At 34.1% G+C, this 15231-nt stretch overlaps 1 protein-coding gene across 7 annotated transcripts in view; it reads right to left on the bottom strand.

Annotated features, from left to right (window-relative positions):
* Positions 1-1299: 1299 nt before the first annotated feature.
* Positions 1300-15231, bottom strand: part of LOC136039152 (uncharacterized) — a 212614-nt gene continuing 198682 nt past the window's right edge. For all 7 annotated transcript variants that reach the window (XM_065722640.1, XM_065722642.1, XM_065722646.1 and 4 more), the window contains 3 exons: positions 14365-15191; positions 8474-8668; positions 1300-2477 (listed from right to left, as the gene is read on the bottom strand). In XM_065722640.1, the coding sequence (XP_065578712.1) occupies positions 2280-2477; positions 8474-8668; positions 14365-15191 (1220 nt within the window). In that variant the 3' untranslated portion in view covers positions 1300-2279. The remainder of the gene's footprint in view (positions 2478-8473; positions 8669-14364; positions 15192-15231) is intronic.

The following is a 15231-nucleotide window of genomic DNA, read 5'->3' as shown; positions in this document are numbered from 1 at the left end:
AAGAGATCTTTCAAGCAATTAATTTCTCTTCCTTTAGAAGTTGACGACTTTGAGAGTTTGGAGTTTTTTTCATAAGTTTTGATAGTCCTTATCGAGTTAGGAACTTAAAAAAACGAAAATTCTTAGATTGATAAAAAGTATCTCAGTATATTTCTAACCAAAGTTCCATAAAGCTTTCCACACGTTTCAATTTATTATTGGAGTTGACGGTGAGCGTCAAGAAGAAGTAAAAGAAACTTAAATTGTTTTTGAATTTAAAGAAATATTTAAATTTTAAATCTACTTCTTTAAATTTAGTTTTAATGCAAGATTTTGGAATTTATATTTAAATTAGTAAAGACAGTGGGGGCAGTGAAGATGTTAAAAGCAGAATACCTAAGGCTCAGGGTGTTTTTTTTTTTTACACAGTTAAAAAAAAAGTTTGAAAGAATAGGCAGATAAGTCAACAAACCCAGATTAGAATATTGGAAGCTATAGTGATGACAGCGGTCAAATGGCTCTGAAGCATGGGCACTCCGAAAAGCGGACGAAAATTTACTAAACATTTTCCAAAGAGATTGCCTACGCATTGTTCGGGGTACCCGGCTGACTGACCGTATTTCAAACAGTAGGTTGTAAAAAAAATGTGGTTCAATCCCGCTTTCTAGGGCTATAATGAAAGAAAGGTTGAGATGGCTAGGCCAAGTTCTGCGGAGGAAGGATGACAGATTGCCGAAGATTGTCCTTTCTGGCCAACCGTCTAAGGCTACACGAAAATCAGATCATCTGGGGTGGGAGAATGTCATAAATAAAGATTTAAAGGAAATGGGAACTTCCTGGGAGGATGTAAAGAGAGAGGCCTCCAATAGACCAGGTTGGAGGAGGAGCGTGCGTAGCCGTGATGGTCTCAGGCGGCTTGGTGCTGCAGTGAGTTAGTAGTAGTAGTAGCAGAAATAATAACAATAAAAAATAAGTCTACAGAAGGATTTTTATAAGATGGCATAATTTAAATTTAAAGAACTTTTTAATCTACTTTTTTAAATTTTAATTCAAGATTTTGGAATTTTACATTAAAATGAAATGATCACAAGAAAAAGATAAGGCTACAGATGGATTTTTATACGACGGCATAGAAATTTGCGAAGAGCAAAAGAAGAGTGGATCGGAATGACCCTATTTCAAATCTATTTCTAATGGCGAAAATGATAGAAAATGACCCTATTTCAAATCTATTTCTAATGGCGAAAATGATAGAAAATGACCCTATTTCTATTTCTATTGGCGTATTTCTAATCTCATAAAGGTATCTTTCAAAGCCTGTCTGGGTCAATATTTTTTATGAAACTTCAACAACTTACAGATACGTTCTATAGCTGAGTGGCCAGTAATTTGTCAAAAACTAGTAACAGTGAAAAAACGTAATATCATTGATACACTAATAGTTAGTTAGTCGCTAAGCGAATTAGTTGGTGAAAAATCCCTGGCTTTAATTCGTACTACTTCCACACCATATTCAGGGACTAAGGAAGAGATTCACAGGTACGTAAATTAACAACTTTACGACGATATTAAAAAAAAAAGAACTCGGCTACAACCTCTCAAAATATGTTTGAACCAGGGAGTGCCAATTTGGAAGGGGAGGAGCAAAAAAAAATCTTTGCCCCGACTAGATTTTCCAAAACAGCTTTTTTAGATATTTTCATTGAAAAAAATCGAAAGCAACCAAATTTCCCTCCCTCTAACATTTTGAAAGTACAACGCAACACCCTAAATTTTTGTGAATAGGCGCCTCAGGTTCGAACACGACACGAGTGTTCAAAGCCGTGTTCAGGAAAGGGGGGTGAACCCCCCCCCCGATAGCTTTTGTAACTTTCCTCCCGACAAAAATCCTTTTGCAACCCCTCCAGAAAAATCTTGGATATGACCCTGCGAGTGTGCAAAAAAAAACTTCAAGGATTTCCACAAGTTGTAGATAAATTTTTCTGCTTGGTGACTAACGACCTTCTCTAATAAATATTCAGTTATTTTTTGCCTGCCAAGCAAAACTTAGGAATGGGTAAAGGAACGCTTAATAAACATACACTTTATAGCAAGGTTTCCCAACCAGGAGTGCACGAGCCCAAATAATGAGAAAAAAAGATTTTTGGTTTGATTTCGAAAATTGCATAATGTGGTACATTAATAAAATAGTATTTCAGGACATCTTATAGCCCATTCAAAGGGCTTACAAGATCGTGAGTAGGTCTAGGATAGGTGGGGAGTCCTTGCTGTAAAGATAATTAAACTTGTAAAACTTAAATTTACACAATATCGAGCCGAATGTCTAATTGTTTTGTGGTTACATTGTAGAATCCAGCGTTATAATATACATCTGATGATAAATCTTCGCCCTCTGACGTGATACGAGAACGATATTCTGATGCTGATATCACTTCCACCTTTCTATCGATTGTCTGGAGAGAATTTTCGTCAGTATGATTCGATTCAAAAAGACCACCCTAAAAATTAGAAATTTTTTTTATTAAATAATATGTATAGACTTAAATTTTTATACATTTTTAATAACTTTTAATGGTCAAAATATTCAATATTATAATAGAAACTATAATTAAATATCAAAATTGAACGTATTTTTTAATATTATGAAACGCATCTAAAAATACGTTATCAAACATAAAAAATATTTACATAGTCGGATATATTAAAATTTTTAATAAGCTTTAAAATATATTTTTGACAGTAGAGATTTCAAAATAAAGTGGAAAATCGGATTTGGATATTCAGATTATAAGCCTGTATGCTTCATAACTGCAAACTGAAACTACATAACTGTGAAAACTGCATAATTATAGATGATGAGGTGTTTTCCATTAACGATGTTTTCTAACTTTTAAAGATTTATATCATTTTGTAAATATAACGGTCCCCTCGGGGGGGGGGGGGTCCAACTTTAAAGATAATAATTGCTTGCATGCTTCTGGTTCTCAAAAGGGCGTAGAAATTATTGATTTAAAGCATAAAAAAGGAATTGTTGTGTATACTTTTTAATTTAATTTTTGTAAGTAATTTAATTTCTTTAAAGCAAGTAAATTACTTTTTTTTCTGGTATTAAATACAATCTACCAAGCTAGAATTCCTCTAAGTTCAAATATCATTAGAAAATCATAAATATCGCTGTTCAAATATCGCTTTTTCATAAAAAACCAAAAATAATAAAATATATTTAACCACACGGTCGTATTGTTAATTCGACCATTTTGTAAAACAATCATAAATGTCTTATTTGAGTTTTAATGTTAGAGATAATTGCCAGTTTCAATCGAAAAGAATTCATGTGTGAAATTGTTTAAAATCACTTAACTTAAAAGTCTACTTAACGTAGCTTAAAATTAATTAACTTACTGAAATTACTTAACTTAAAATTAACTTAACTCAACTTAAAATTACTTAATTTAAAAATTACTTAATTTAAAAATTACTTGAAATCTAAAAATTACTTAACTTAAAACAACTAATAAAAAAATAATTGATAGAAAAAAAAAAGAAAAAAAAATCACAATATGTTATAAATAATTTGGCAACAGACTACATTCCAACTATGGTAGTTAAGTTCATTCTTCTTTCAATTATTTCTCCATTGACGAAGTTTATAAATCTTTCCTTTGAAAATGGGATTTTCCCCAGTCCTCTTAAGCGAGCTGAAGTAATTGTTTTATATAAAGGTGTACCTCGAAACGATCCAGCCAATTATCGACCTATATCCTTGCTGTCTGTTGTTAACAAAATTTTTGAAAAGACCGTGCTTTCCCGACTACTAGCTTTCCTGGAGGTTAAAAGTTTATTCATGATTTTCAATTTGGCTTCCGAGCTAAATATTCTACGGAACATGCATGTGTAACGCTTTTTAATTTTCTCCACAACACGCTTGACTGTGGTTTGATCCCTGCGGTTATATTCCTGGATGTACGTAAGGCTTTTGACTCCTTAACTCATGGGATTCTTCTTTATAAGCTATCACACATTGGTGTAAGAGGAGAGGCCCATACTTGGTTTGATTCTTATTTGTCCGGTAGAAATGCCTCTGTCGATTCTCTTTCCCGCTTTTTGTTTGAAGTTGAGTTTGGTGTTCCTCAAGGTTCTGTTCTTGGTCCGTTTCTGTTTTTGATTTATGTTAATGACCTTATAGTTGCGGTTAAAAAGCAGAAACCCTCCGTTTGCTGTCGCCTATGTCATCCTGGATCTTTCAATGCAACAAAAAAATCCTTCACTTTCGCAGGATGAGGACGCTCTCGTTGCCTTCGCTGATGACAGTACTATTTGTACTGCAGTTGGAACTGAGTCTGAGATGCTTCCTGAACTAGTGAACCTCTTCGAGAGAGTCGTTCTCTGGTTTGATGCTAATTGCCTTGTCCTAAATGTTGCTAAGTCAAGTTTTTTAAGTTTTTCCCTTATTTCTCTGGCGTGCCCTCAGTTAACTAATATCCACATTTCTAGGGGCTCTCTCAGTAGACCTAAGGATCGATATGTCCGATTCTTCGGTATTCTTCTTGATGAGAACCCTTCGTTCAGGCATCATGTTGGACTAATTGACATGAAGATCTCAAGGAGTCTTGGAATTTTGAGGAAACTAAAACATATTTTTCCTCGATCAGTTTTAAAATTCTGTCTCATTACTTAGTTCAGTCCTGACGTCTCTTATTGCCCTACTATATGGATGTCATTTTTCTTCTTTTCAGAAACCACTATCTAAGACTTATGATAAAGGAAGAAGGCTTGTACAGGAAACCAACTGTTCTACAACTAGTCTAACTAGCCCTTTACTGGGTTTGCGGTCACTCTACATTCTTTCTTGCACGTCATTCACTTTTCATCAACTTCACGGTGATGTTCCCTCAGCCCTACAAACTACTCCTGTTTTCATCACTGATAGGTCTATGCATCACCTTCGCAATTCAAAAACATTAATATTTTGTTTACTGCATCGGTGAGATCTGACTTTAATCCATTCACTGCTTGTTATATAGTTTGGAACAGCCTACCTGATTCAGCTCAAGAGTGTCACTCGTTTGGTACTTTCAAAAGAATTTTGAAAATTTTTTAATGTCCTGAAATTTTATGTTAAAATGTTTTTAATGTTCTCCCGACTAATTTTTTTAATGTAACTCCCAACATTTATTAAATGATTTTAGTATATAAGCAGATATATGATTATTTTGTTTTTGTTGTTTTTCGTTTCTATTTTTTACTTCATTCTTTTTTTTTCATTTCCTTTATTAATTGATGTTGCTACTAAAGCATATATGTCATTGTTTTTTCTTTTTTTCTATATTAATTAATGTAATGCTTATTCTCATACCATCACAGGCCAAAGAACCTTTTTGGGGGTCTAAGGCTTTGTAATTTTTCTTTATTTTCTCATAATAAACTGATTGATTGATTGATTGAAAAACAGACAGAATTTCAAAAATATATAAATCAAGAAATTTGTTTATGCTTCGGCTTTTCGGAATCATAACAAGTAAAACCAAGTACGATCAACTCTCGATTATCTGTGGAATTGGGTCAAGTGAGTGCCGCGGATAATCGAATTTCGCGGACAAATTTGAAAAAAAAGGTTGAAGGGACATGGAAAAACAAAATTACGCTTATTAAAACGTGTATTTAAAACAAAAGAATGGGAACAAGTACTAAATGGAATAAAATTACGCTAATTAATCAAAAAAAGATGAACAAATCATAGTATTTTTACGATTTTTGTATTTATAGCTTTAAAAAAAAAAAAAAAATACATTGCCACGGTTACTCCGCATTGCGGATAACTGGGATCCGGATAATTGGGAGTCGACTGTAGTAGGTTTTGAAGTTTTATTTTTATGATTTTTAACTTATTAGGTGAAGTGATATCTTAAACATGTGATTTCACGAAAAGTCAAAGCCAATTTCAGAGAGCAAACCGCAGTTTATGCAAGACCGGTGGGAATGAGGAGGATAAAAAAGTTTTTATATGATGTCCTTGGTCAGGACCGTATCCAGGGAGGTTACAAAAAGAAACTTTAGAAAACGCATCAAAAAATATTTATTAACTTTTGTAGCGTCTTTACAAGTCGGACAAACATTTAGGGGGGGGGGTTAAAACCCCTAGCCCCCCTGGATACGGCCTTGTCCTTGGTATATATATATATATATATATATATATATATATATATATATATATATATATATATATATATATATATATATATATATATATATATCAATTATATATACTTATATAATTGGATACATTAATCTCAGATCTCTCCATTCAACAAGTAAAAAACTATAGTAATAACTATATCACTTAGACTTTTTCTCGGAGAAGGCTTTAAACTTACTTGAAAAATAATAAGACTGTTTTTTTTTCCAATTTTCAGAGTATTTTCAATCTAAAAAAAAACCTGTATGCCATATTTGAATATTTAATTCGGTAGATAGAAGAAACTGAATTTTAGCTATGAAATAATAAAATAATAATTTTCATCTTTTCTTCATGCTAAATAAAAAAGACAAATTTTTTCAACTGAAAGTAAGGAGCAGCATTATAACTTAAAACGAACAGAAGTTATTCCAAATATGACGTGGGGGGCTGCGCGTTTCTCAACCCCCACTCTTTACTTAAATATATATTAAAAATATATACTTGAAATCTTATATATTTAATTATTCATTTAAGAATTAACGACGCTTCTTGACTACTAAGGTCCTGCGTCGGCCCTGCAGTGCATTCGTGCAGCGTGATTCGATCTCTGGGTCCCGTATTACCAAGCTAAGTTCAAATCCACTGCGCCACCACAGGACATTTCATCATATACCAATTCAAAAACGAATGTATATACAGACCGGGACAAAGGGCATATAAATGACGACCAGGACACTCAAAGAGAAATTACAGACTGGGACACCGGGACACAAATGACGACTGGGACGTGTGTGTCGACTGACGTCATGTTTGTCGACTATAAATGACGACTGGGACACAAGGACACAACTACAACGGGGACGCCGGGGGGGCACAGGAGGATATATAAATGACGATGGGGACACAGGGAATGTTTGATTAGCAATCACCATCAACAAAGCTCAAGGGCAATCATTAGAATAATGAGGTACAGATCTGAATACGGATTGTTTTTCCAATGGACAATTATATGTTGCATGTTCAAGAGTCGGTAAACCTGACAATCTATTTATATGTACAGACAGGGACAGCGAAGAATGTTGTATATTCGCAATTTTTACGTAGTTAAAAACATAAATATATATATCTATCTATATTCGCAGGTGGGACACAGGGACACAACTACAATGGCGCGTAACTAATATGGCGCGTAACGACTTACGCGCGCGTGGGGGACTTGGGGGGGGGGATATATATATATGTATATATATATATATATATATGTATGTATATATATATGTATATATATATATATATATATATATATATATATATATATATATATATATATATATATATATAATTTTAAATAAAAAGAAATGCAAAGGAAGTTTAAAATAAAAGTTACATTAAATTAATTTTTATCTTAAATGATTATAAGCTTAAGGGCTTCCTGTCCAGTGTTCTAATATTCAAGAGTAATTCCGAACAGTTAATCCAGGTAAACCAATTCTATGCAACATATACATAAAGATATAAGCATAAAAACAGAATATAATAATATAGGAATAAATATTATACCGTTTACAGAATAGTACAGTAAGGAAATAGATAACAAAGCACAAGGATAGTCTAGAATAATAATGTATAGTATTATATAAGAATAGTATAGTGTGGAAGCGGAAAGTGACGATGATATAGGAAGAGAAAAAGAAAAGAACAACAACAAGAGAATAAAAACAATAAATGTTTCAGGTTAGTTAAGCATAAATGACTTATTAATATATTTTCAACATTTCCATGGTACTTTTTTTCAGTGGCGCCAATTGGGGGGCGGCAGCTGTTTACCCCCTACATTTCAAAAAAAAAATTCATTCAAATGAATTGCCCCTCTAGATATTGAAATATACGTGAACCCCCCCAACTTTTTCTTAAATTTGAATCGTTGCTGTTTGTCTGTTACCAGCAAAAAATTTTTCTTTGCTATTGCCACTGCCAACAACTCATAACTAACACTGAAGTGTATCAGACAACGAGTACGGGTAGTTTTCATGACCTCGGGAGAGCTACTCAAGAATAGCTAAGAGTTAAATATATCCCATTAAACAGGGTTGCCGCCCCAAGTGATCTATCACTATTTCTAGTGATTGTTTATATTACCTAAAACAAAACAAAAATCACTAAATCAGCACATAAATCACTAGATTATTGAAGAAAATCACTAAATCAACCAAAAAATCAATAAATTTTGTGTTTTTAAGGGTGGCAACACTGCCATTTAATGATTGAAACACCCGCTTGTATCAAGACATTTTCAACATAACACTAGTGATTTACCTCTAATATAGTTCCTGGTTCTGGTCTCACAATTTTGTCAATATCTTCGGGGAAATAGAGCCAACGCACTTTGACGAAAGCAGGGACTCGACTACCCTTTTGGGTAGACCACATGGAACTTATTCTGCCAATGTAAGGTCTTGCATCTTCCTCAGTTGCGCAGGCGGTAGAAAAAAACAGTGCACATTCTCCAGTCTGAAATAGGGAGCATTTAATCAACTACTTACATTTGAGATAGGGTAACTTCAGCTCGGGGGTAACATGTCAGGTGAAACCTCATTGGTCAAGGAGATAAAATTACATTAATTATACCTTTTAAAACAAAGGCATGATATATATTTTAGCAGACAAGGGGCTATTGAAAAAGTCCCCTACAATTCTTTGCTTTTAATTTCTTTGATCAAACTCTCTTTTTATTTATAATTGAAACGGAAATATATTAATGACAGATACAATTTTTTAATAAGACTATAAGAATACAGGGAGATCAGCGACTCCACCACCGCTCCCCGGCACGGGAGGCTTTTACACAATTATTCTCATTGTCACTTATCGTCTAACCGATGCTGTTGTCCCAGTGAAGCACAAGGTTGATTTACATCATCCCCCGGTTCTTGAATTTTAACGTACCCTTCGGTAGCATTGTTGGTGTCTCGCAATATTTCTTCCAAGAGATCCATTGTGTTACAAAAGATCCCATAATTTAAAGGTATGTGCAAGACCTTCTTTAACAGCTTTTTCGGGGTGATATGAAGTGGTTCCAAATCACCTTCAGGGATATGAGAAGGAAGCAGCGCTAAATTGATTTTGTGATAAATTTGTGCAGCTACTTAGAAGCTGAAGACATTACGACTACTAGCGGTCAGATCATCGCTTACGTTGAATAAACAAGAGTTCAAAACCACACAAAACAAGAGCAAGTTTTGTATTTGTTTGTGGAACTCTTTAGAGAGCAAGTGTCCCATATAAGACCAAACCAATTCATTTGGAAATTGTGAAGGTAGCAGCGCAATTCAAACAAACAAGCAGAAACGTCCGAATGAATCTCACTTGTTGGCTATTCTTTCCTCGGGAAAATGGCAGTCTCCACAGCGAATACAAACAACGTTGAAGGAATCCAATGACTTGTAATTAACATTTGTGTAGTTTACGGCATCTTTGTAGGTTTGTACTGGGTTTTGATCCACAGTTTGTTGGCGTCGAAGATTGCAATGACGTTGTTCTTTCAACGTAATATTTCATTCTTCTTCTTTTTCATTTTTGACTCGTTCTGATTCTCGTTGTCTTCTAACAGCACAATTCTTTCTTCTTTACTTTCATTTTTGACACGTTCTGATTCTCTCTATCACTTGTGGTTCTCGCAGCCGTTTACCTTCTCATTCGTAAAACAAGAGCAAGTTTTGTATTTGTTTGTGGAACTCTTTAGAGAGCAAGTGTCCCATATAAGACCAAACCAATTCATTTGGAAATTGTGAAGGTAGCAGCGCAATTCAAACAAACAAGCAGAAACGTCCGAATGAATCTCACTTGTTGGCTATTCTTTCCTCGGGAAAATGGCAGTCTCCACAGCGAATACAAACAACGTTGAAGGAATCCAATGACTTGTAATTAACATTTGTGTAGTTTACGGCATCTTTGTAGGTTTGTACTGGGTTTTGATCCACAGTTTGTTGGCGTCGAAGATTGCAATGACGTTGTTCTTTCAACGTAATATTTCATTCTTCTTCTTTTTCATTTTTGACTCGTTCTGATTCTCGTTGTCTTCTAACAGCACAATTCTTTCTTCTTTACTTTCATTTTTGACACGTTCTGATTCTCTCTATCACTTGTGGTTCTCGCTGCCGTTTACCTTCTCATTCGTTTTTGACACGTTGTAATTCTCGCCTCCGCTTATCTTTCGGCTGCATATTTCTTAGTTCGTCGATTCATTTTTGGCTCTTTGTAACTGTCGTTTTCGTAACTATTATAACTACATATTTCTTTGCTCTTCATTTTCGTTTATCATTACTTCAGACATTTTATCAATGCCCTTTACCTTAGCTGCTGGGATTGGTCCTGTCACTTTTGATGGTCAAGATTGTTCATTTTCACTCGTGAATCTAAATTTCTTAGGTCGTCTTCTTGATCTTGTCTCATTTGATGGCTCAGTTTGTTCATTTTGAGCAACTGCTAATTTACACTTTTGTCCTCTAGGTATTATAAAACTGATTAAAGCGCCATCTTTGTTTTTCACTTCCATTTTTGATTCGTTCTGATTCTCGTTGTCGCATGTCTTGCAACCGTATATTTCTTTGTTCTTAATTTCGTTTTTAACTCGTTGTATTTTTTACTACCGTTCATCTTTTAACCACATATTTCTTTATTAGTTTATCATCCATCCATGCGTCATTCCTACGGCAGAACTAAGGTAGATAGTCATTGAACTAAGGGATCAAAGAATTGGATTGATTTTGGGTTGATGCGTGACGGACAATGTCCACTGTACTTTTATGCAAAATCTGTGACTGAATTTGCTTAGATTCACAGGCGAACAAGTGGAACCTAAGCCTAATAGGCTTGGCTGATTGTAGTCTAAAGGTGGAATACCATGTCATAGGATTGACACATGACCAACAAGTCCTCTAACTCGCAGACAAACGGTGAAACCTATCGTTTTCCAAGTGTTTGGTTAAATGGCACAGATAAACGGCGGGAGTAAGTATGACTCTCTTATTGGACAAATACTTGTTTGTTAGCTTTTAGAAAGGCACGCCTGCCTAGAGCCTCAGGCAGGTTGACCAAGAACTTAAAATTGACATAGGATCGTTAGATTACCTGGAATGAGAGGTAAACAATGCACAACTACCAATGGTCTTAGGCAGGCTGACCAAGAATTTAGAATTGACACAAGACCGTTAATTTGCGCGGAATAAAAGACATTTACACTAATAAAAACTTAATTCAACGTTTCAAATTGTTAATTCAAATAGTTAATTTATATTTTTGTCCTCTAGGTATTATAAAACTGCTTAAAACGTCTTCTTTGTTTTTCACTTCCATTTTTGATTCGTTCTGATTCTCGTTGTCGCATGTTTTGCAACCGTATATCTCTTTGTTCTTATTCCGTTTTTGACTCGTTGTATTTTTTTACTGCCACTCATCTTTTAACTACATATTTCTTCATTCTTCTCTTTTATTTTTATCTCGATGTAATTGTCGGTTTTGCAAGTATTCTATCCGCATATTTCTTTGTTATTTATTCTCGTTTATCATTAATTCAGATATTCTCAATGCCCCTTGCCTTGGCTGCTTGACTATGTCACATTTAATGGTCCAGTTTGTTCATTTTGACCAATTGTTGATTTATATTTGGTTTCTCTAAATATTATGAGAACGTCTTTTGTAAACAGAATCATCACACTTGGTATTTTATATTTAGCATGTTTCTTGTGTAATTGTGGATTCACCATAGATACTAAAAACGATACGACCACTCCTGAGACAGAAATGACGTACTTATGCTCTTGAAGTGTACTCATAGATTTGACGTCACTCACATGATTTTTTTTTCTCTCCAAAATTAAGCTTTCAGAACTTAAAGTCTTTGCAAACGGCAGTACGGAAATGTTATTTCAGAATCATGGAAACAGTTTATGGAAAACAGTATAGCGGAAATCAGTTCCAAGAAAACACCTGAAACAATAGGTTATTTTTGCCTGAAACAATAACCTAGTAAGAGGTGACCACGTCCTATACTAAGATATGCAACAGCCAATAACTTTTAAAAATAGTGTCAGATCGAAACACAAGCATACTATTAAAACCACCTTGTCCGAGACCCCTACAAAGACAAATTACAGTCCCTTGGTTTAAAAAACAAGGAAAATTCATTGGCTTGAAAAGCTACAAAAGTGGCTTTAGCTACGATATTTCACATCAGCATCATATCTGTTTTTTCTATCCGTTTTTTTCCTCCACAGCTAGTGGGGTAATTGAATATTATAGATATCTGTTTAATGGCTCGTTTTAGAGGAAATTGCTGTATTTAGAAACCTTTTAAAATTAACAAAAAAAAATATATAAAATCTGTTTTTACGAAAAAACTGCATTTTCATGTATAATCGTAGGTATTAACCATATATGACGTAAAAAGTAAATGCAATTACTATGATGTTAGCTACATTAAAAATATAATAAATCATTATATAAATGGGTGTTAAAATATATTCATATCCGGGTTGCAGCGATAGCTAGCAGCCTAGTAAGAGACGATCTATTCCAATACTAAGAAATGCAACAGCCCATAACTACAAAAATAGGATCAGATCAAAGCACAAACTACACTATTAGAATCGCCTTGTCCGAAACCCGTATTTAAGAAAATACAGCGCCTTGGCTGTATAACAAGGAAAATCTATTGGCTTCAAAAACAAGATAAAATGCTTGAACTACGGTATTCTGCATATACGGCATCTTTTTTCTTTCTTTTTCTTTTTATTTGTTTTCCTCGTCAGATAGCTTGGCACGGGAACGAACATCATAGAGAGATGTTTAATGGCTCATTTTGAAAGGAAATCGACGTGGTTAAAACCTTGTGTAACTAAAAAAATTATTTTTAAATATAATAAATTTTTTACGAAAACCTGAATTTTTCGTGTACAATATTGTTCAACGACGTCATAATAGTAGGTGCCAATTAATAAAATGCCAATTAATAAAAAGTCATAAGCATTTTGCTGTTTGTAATTTTTCCGGGTTGTTACATAAAGGATCGGTATAGTTCATTATGAATGGGGACTATGTAAGTTTCGGATACAGCTGAGACCTAGTAAAGAACAAACCAAGGCACATAGTAATTTAAAAGTTAAAATAGACCCTAAGACCCATAAAGTCATTAACACTGCAATCCTGAATCTTTATTTTTAACGCCACTGGAGGCTGCTGCCATCTGTGAATAAGGTACCCATTCTTTTCCCAGCCATCTGTTAATATTTCAAGCGACAATACACATATGAAAATGTGACTATAGTAGAGAAATGTAGTCACGAATGGCTAAATAATTACAAAATTTTAATACAGTCCGACATACATTAGTTAACCTTTTATCTAGGTTTTCTCAACAGAATTGTGTGGAATCTTCTTTTAAAGAGATCAACGTGAACACTTTCTGAGAAGGTGTCTCAGTGAAAAGTATGGTATTGTTCTTTCTTTTATCTGCTTTAATTACTCTCGTTTTTTCTTCCTGTGGGCTTTTATCTTTACATTTTATTCTTATTCTGCACTGAAGACGATTGAGCAAAATTTTTGCGTTCAAGATAGCATTTTAGATGGGGGTGTATTAATTTAACCCCCAATATTAATTTGTATTAACGCCAGTTGTCAAAGAAACAATTATTAATTTATCTTTATATTCATAAAAACACCTTTTTATATCTTTCAAATCATACACGTTAAACAATAAGAAGTCAAACCTATAGAGAATATAGTGATGATTAGCTAGGCAAGCAAAAATACGCATGAAAATGGGCAGTTATAATAGCAGAATATATTCCTATTTGTGGTAGTTTTTGCTCGTTTAAGTTCGACTTGCTAATTTTGTGTAATTCCTGGGCGTTTTTTATTTATTCGTTTATTGTGATTTAGTGGCGTTTTACGCTTGAAATATTATTTGACTTTATTTCGGCTCGTCTTTTGCGAAACATCTTTTGTGGAAAGTTTTTTTTTTTTCTTTTTTTTTTTTTTATTAACATTACAAAATAGCTACTTAAAAAATAATCAAACATAGTTCATTTTATATTAAGTTAATCGCGTTTAATTTCTATTAAATTATTTACTCAAACGTTTCAGGTGTTTTTGTGCACTAATTGTTGTTTTTAATAACAACAAGATCAATTTAAGATAAAAAAAATTACCCTTATTATTTCGTCTCCACGCTTAATCGCTTTATAGTACGTTTTCTTCTTCTTCTTAACTCCTGGGCCATACCACTCCCAGGCATGGCTCCTTAGACATTCAGCCGCACCACCATCGCTCATCTCATCATCAGAATAATTAATTTCATCTGATAGCTTGGCCATACTTTCTAAGCTACAAGCTTCTTCTGGAATAGCGACTGTTGTGGAAGCAATTTTGACTTCCTCATCGCAGGACAAAGGAGTTTCATTTGGCAACTCTGTTTTTTCAGGTATCTGTAGTTCAAGGTCTGGACTAAGTTGTTCAACAGACAATGCGGGACTATTTAATAAAAGTGGTTGGATGTCCTCTTCTTTTTCAAAATCTGGTCTTGAAGGGGAAATAAGAGACTGAAAGAGCAATGGTTGATCATCCATGCTAAATTTTATGCTTGGATTATTGCTTTTACGTTTCGATTTATGCGAGGTATCAGACTTATGTCGTCTACTATTTTCATCTCTTATTTTCTCTCTTCGTTTTCTCTTCAAGTTTTTGCTGCTTTCGCTATCCGGAGAGCTCTCCACTAATGAAGACATACTATAATCAGCCCTATCCTCGTCTTTTTGCGACTTCTCCTTCTTGCTTTTCTTATGTTTATGTTTATCTTTTTTCTTATCTTTTCCCCTTTTCTTCTTCTTCTTGGAACTTCTTCCCTCGTCATTTTCATTTTTATCGACAATTGATTCTTCCTCTACAGGAGCAGTGGTACTAGCAATTGAAGTATCCTGGGAGGAGTCCCTTCGCTTTCTATGTCTCTCGAGTACTTTTAAAGGATCTGCATTGTATTCTAAAAGAGAAACATAAAATTAGGAGAATAAACAATTATA

This window comes from Artemia franciscana, chromosome 19 (genome assembly GCF_032884065.1).
Source record: "Artemia franciscana chromosome 19, ASM3288406v1, whole genome shotgun sequence".
In the NCBI taxonomy this organism is placed as follows: domain Eukaryota; kingdom Metazoa; phylum Arthropoda; class Branchiopoda; order Anostraca; family Artemiidae; genus Artemia; species Artemia franciscana.
Note: the sequence above shows the minus strand (reverse complement) of the source record. Positions and strands in the feature narration are given on the sequence as shown.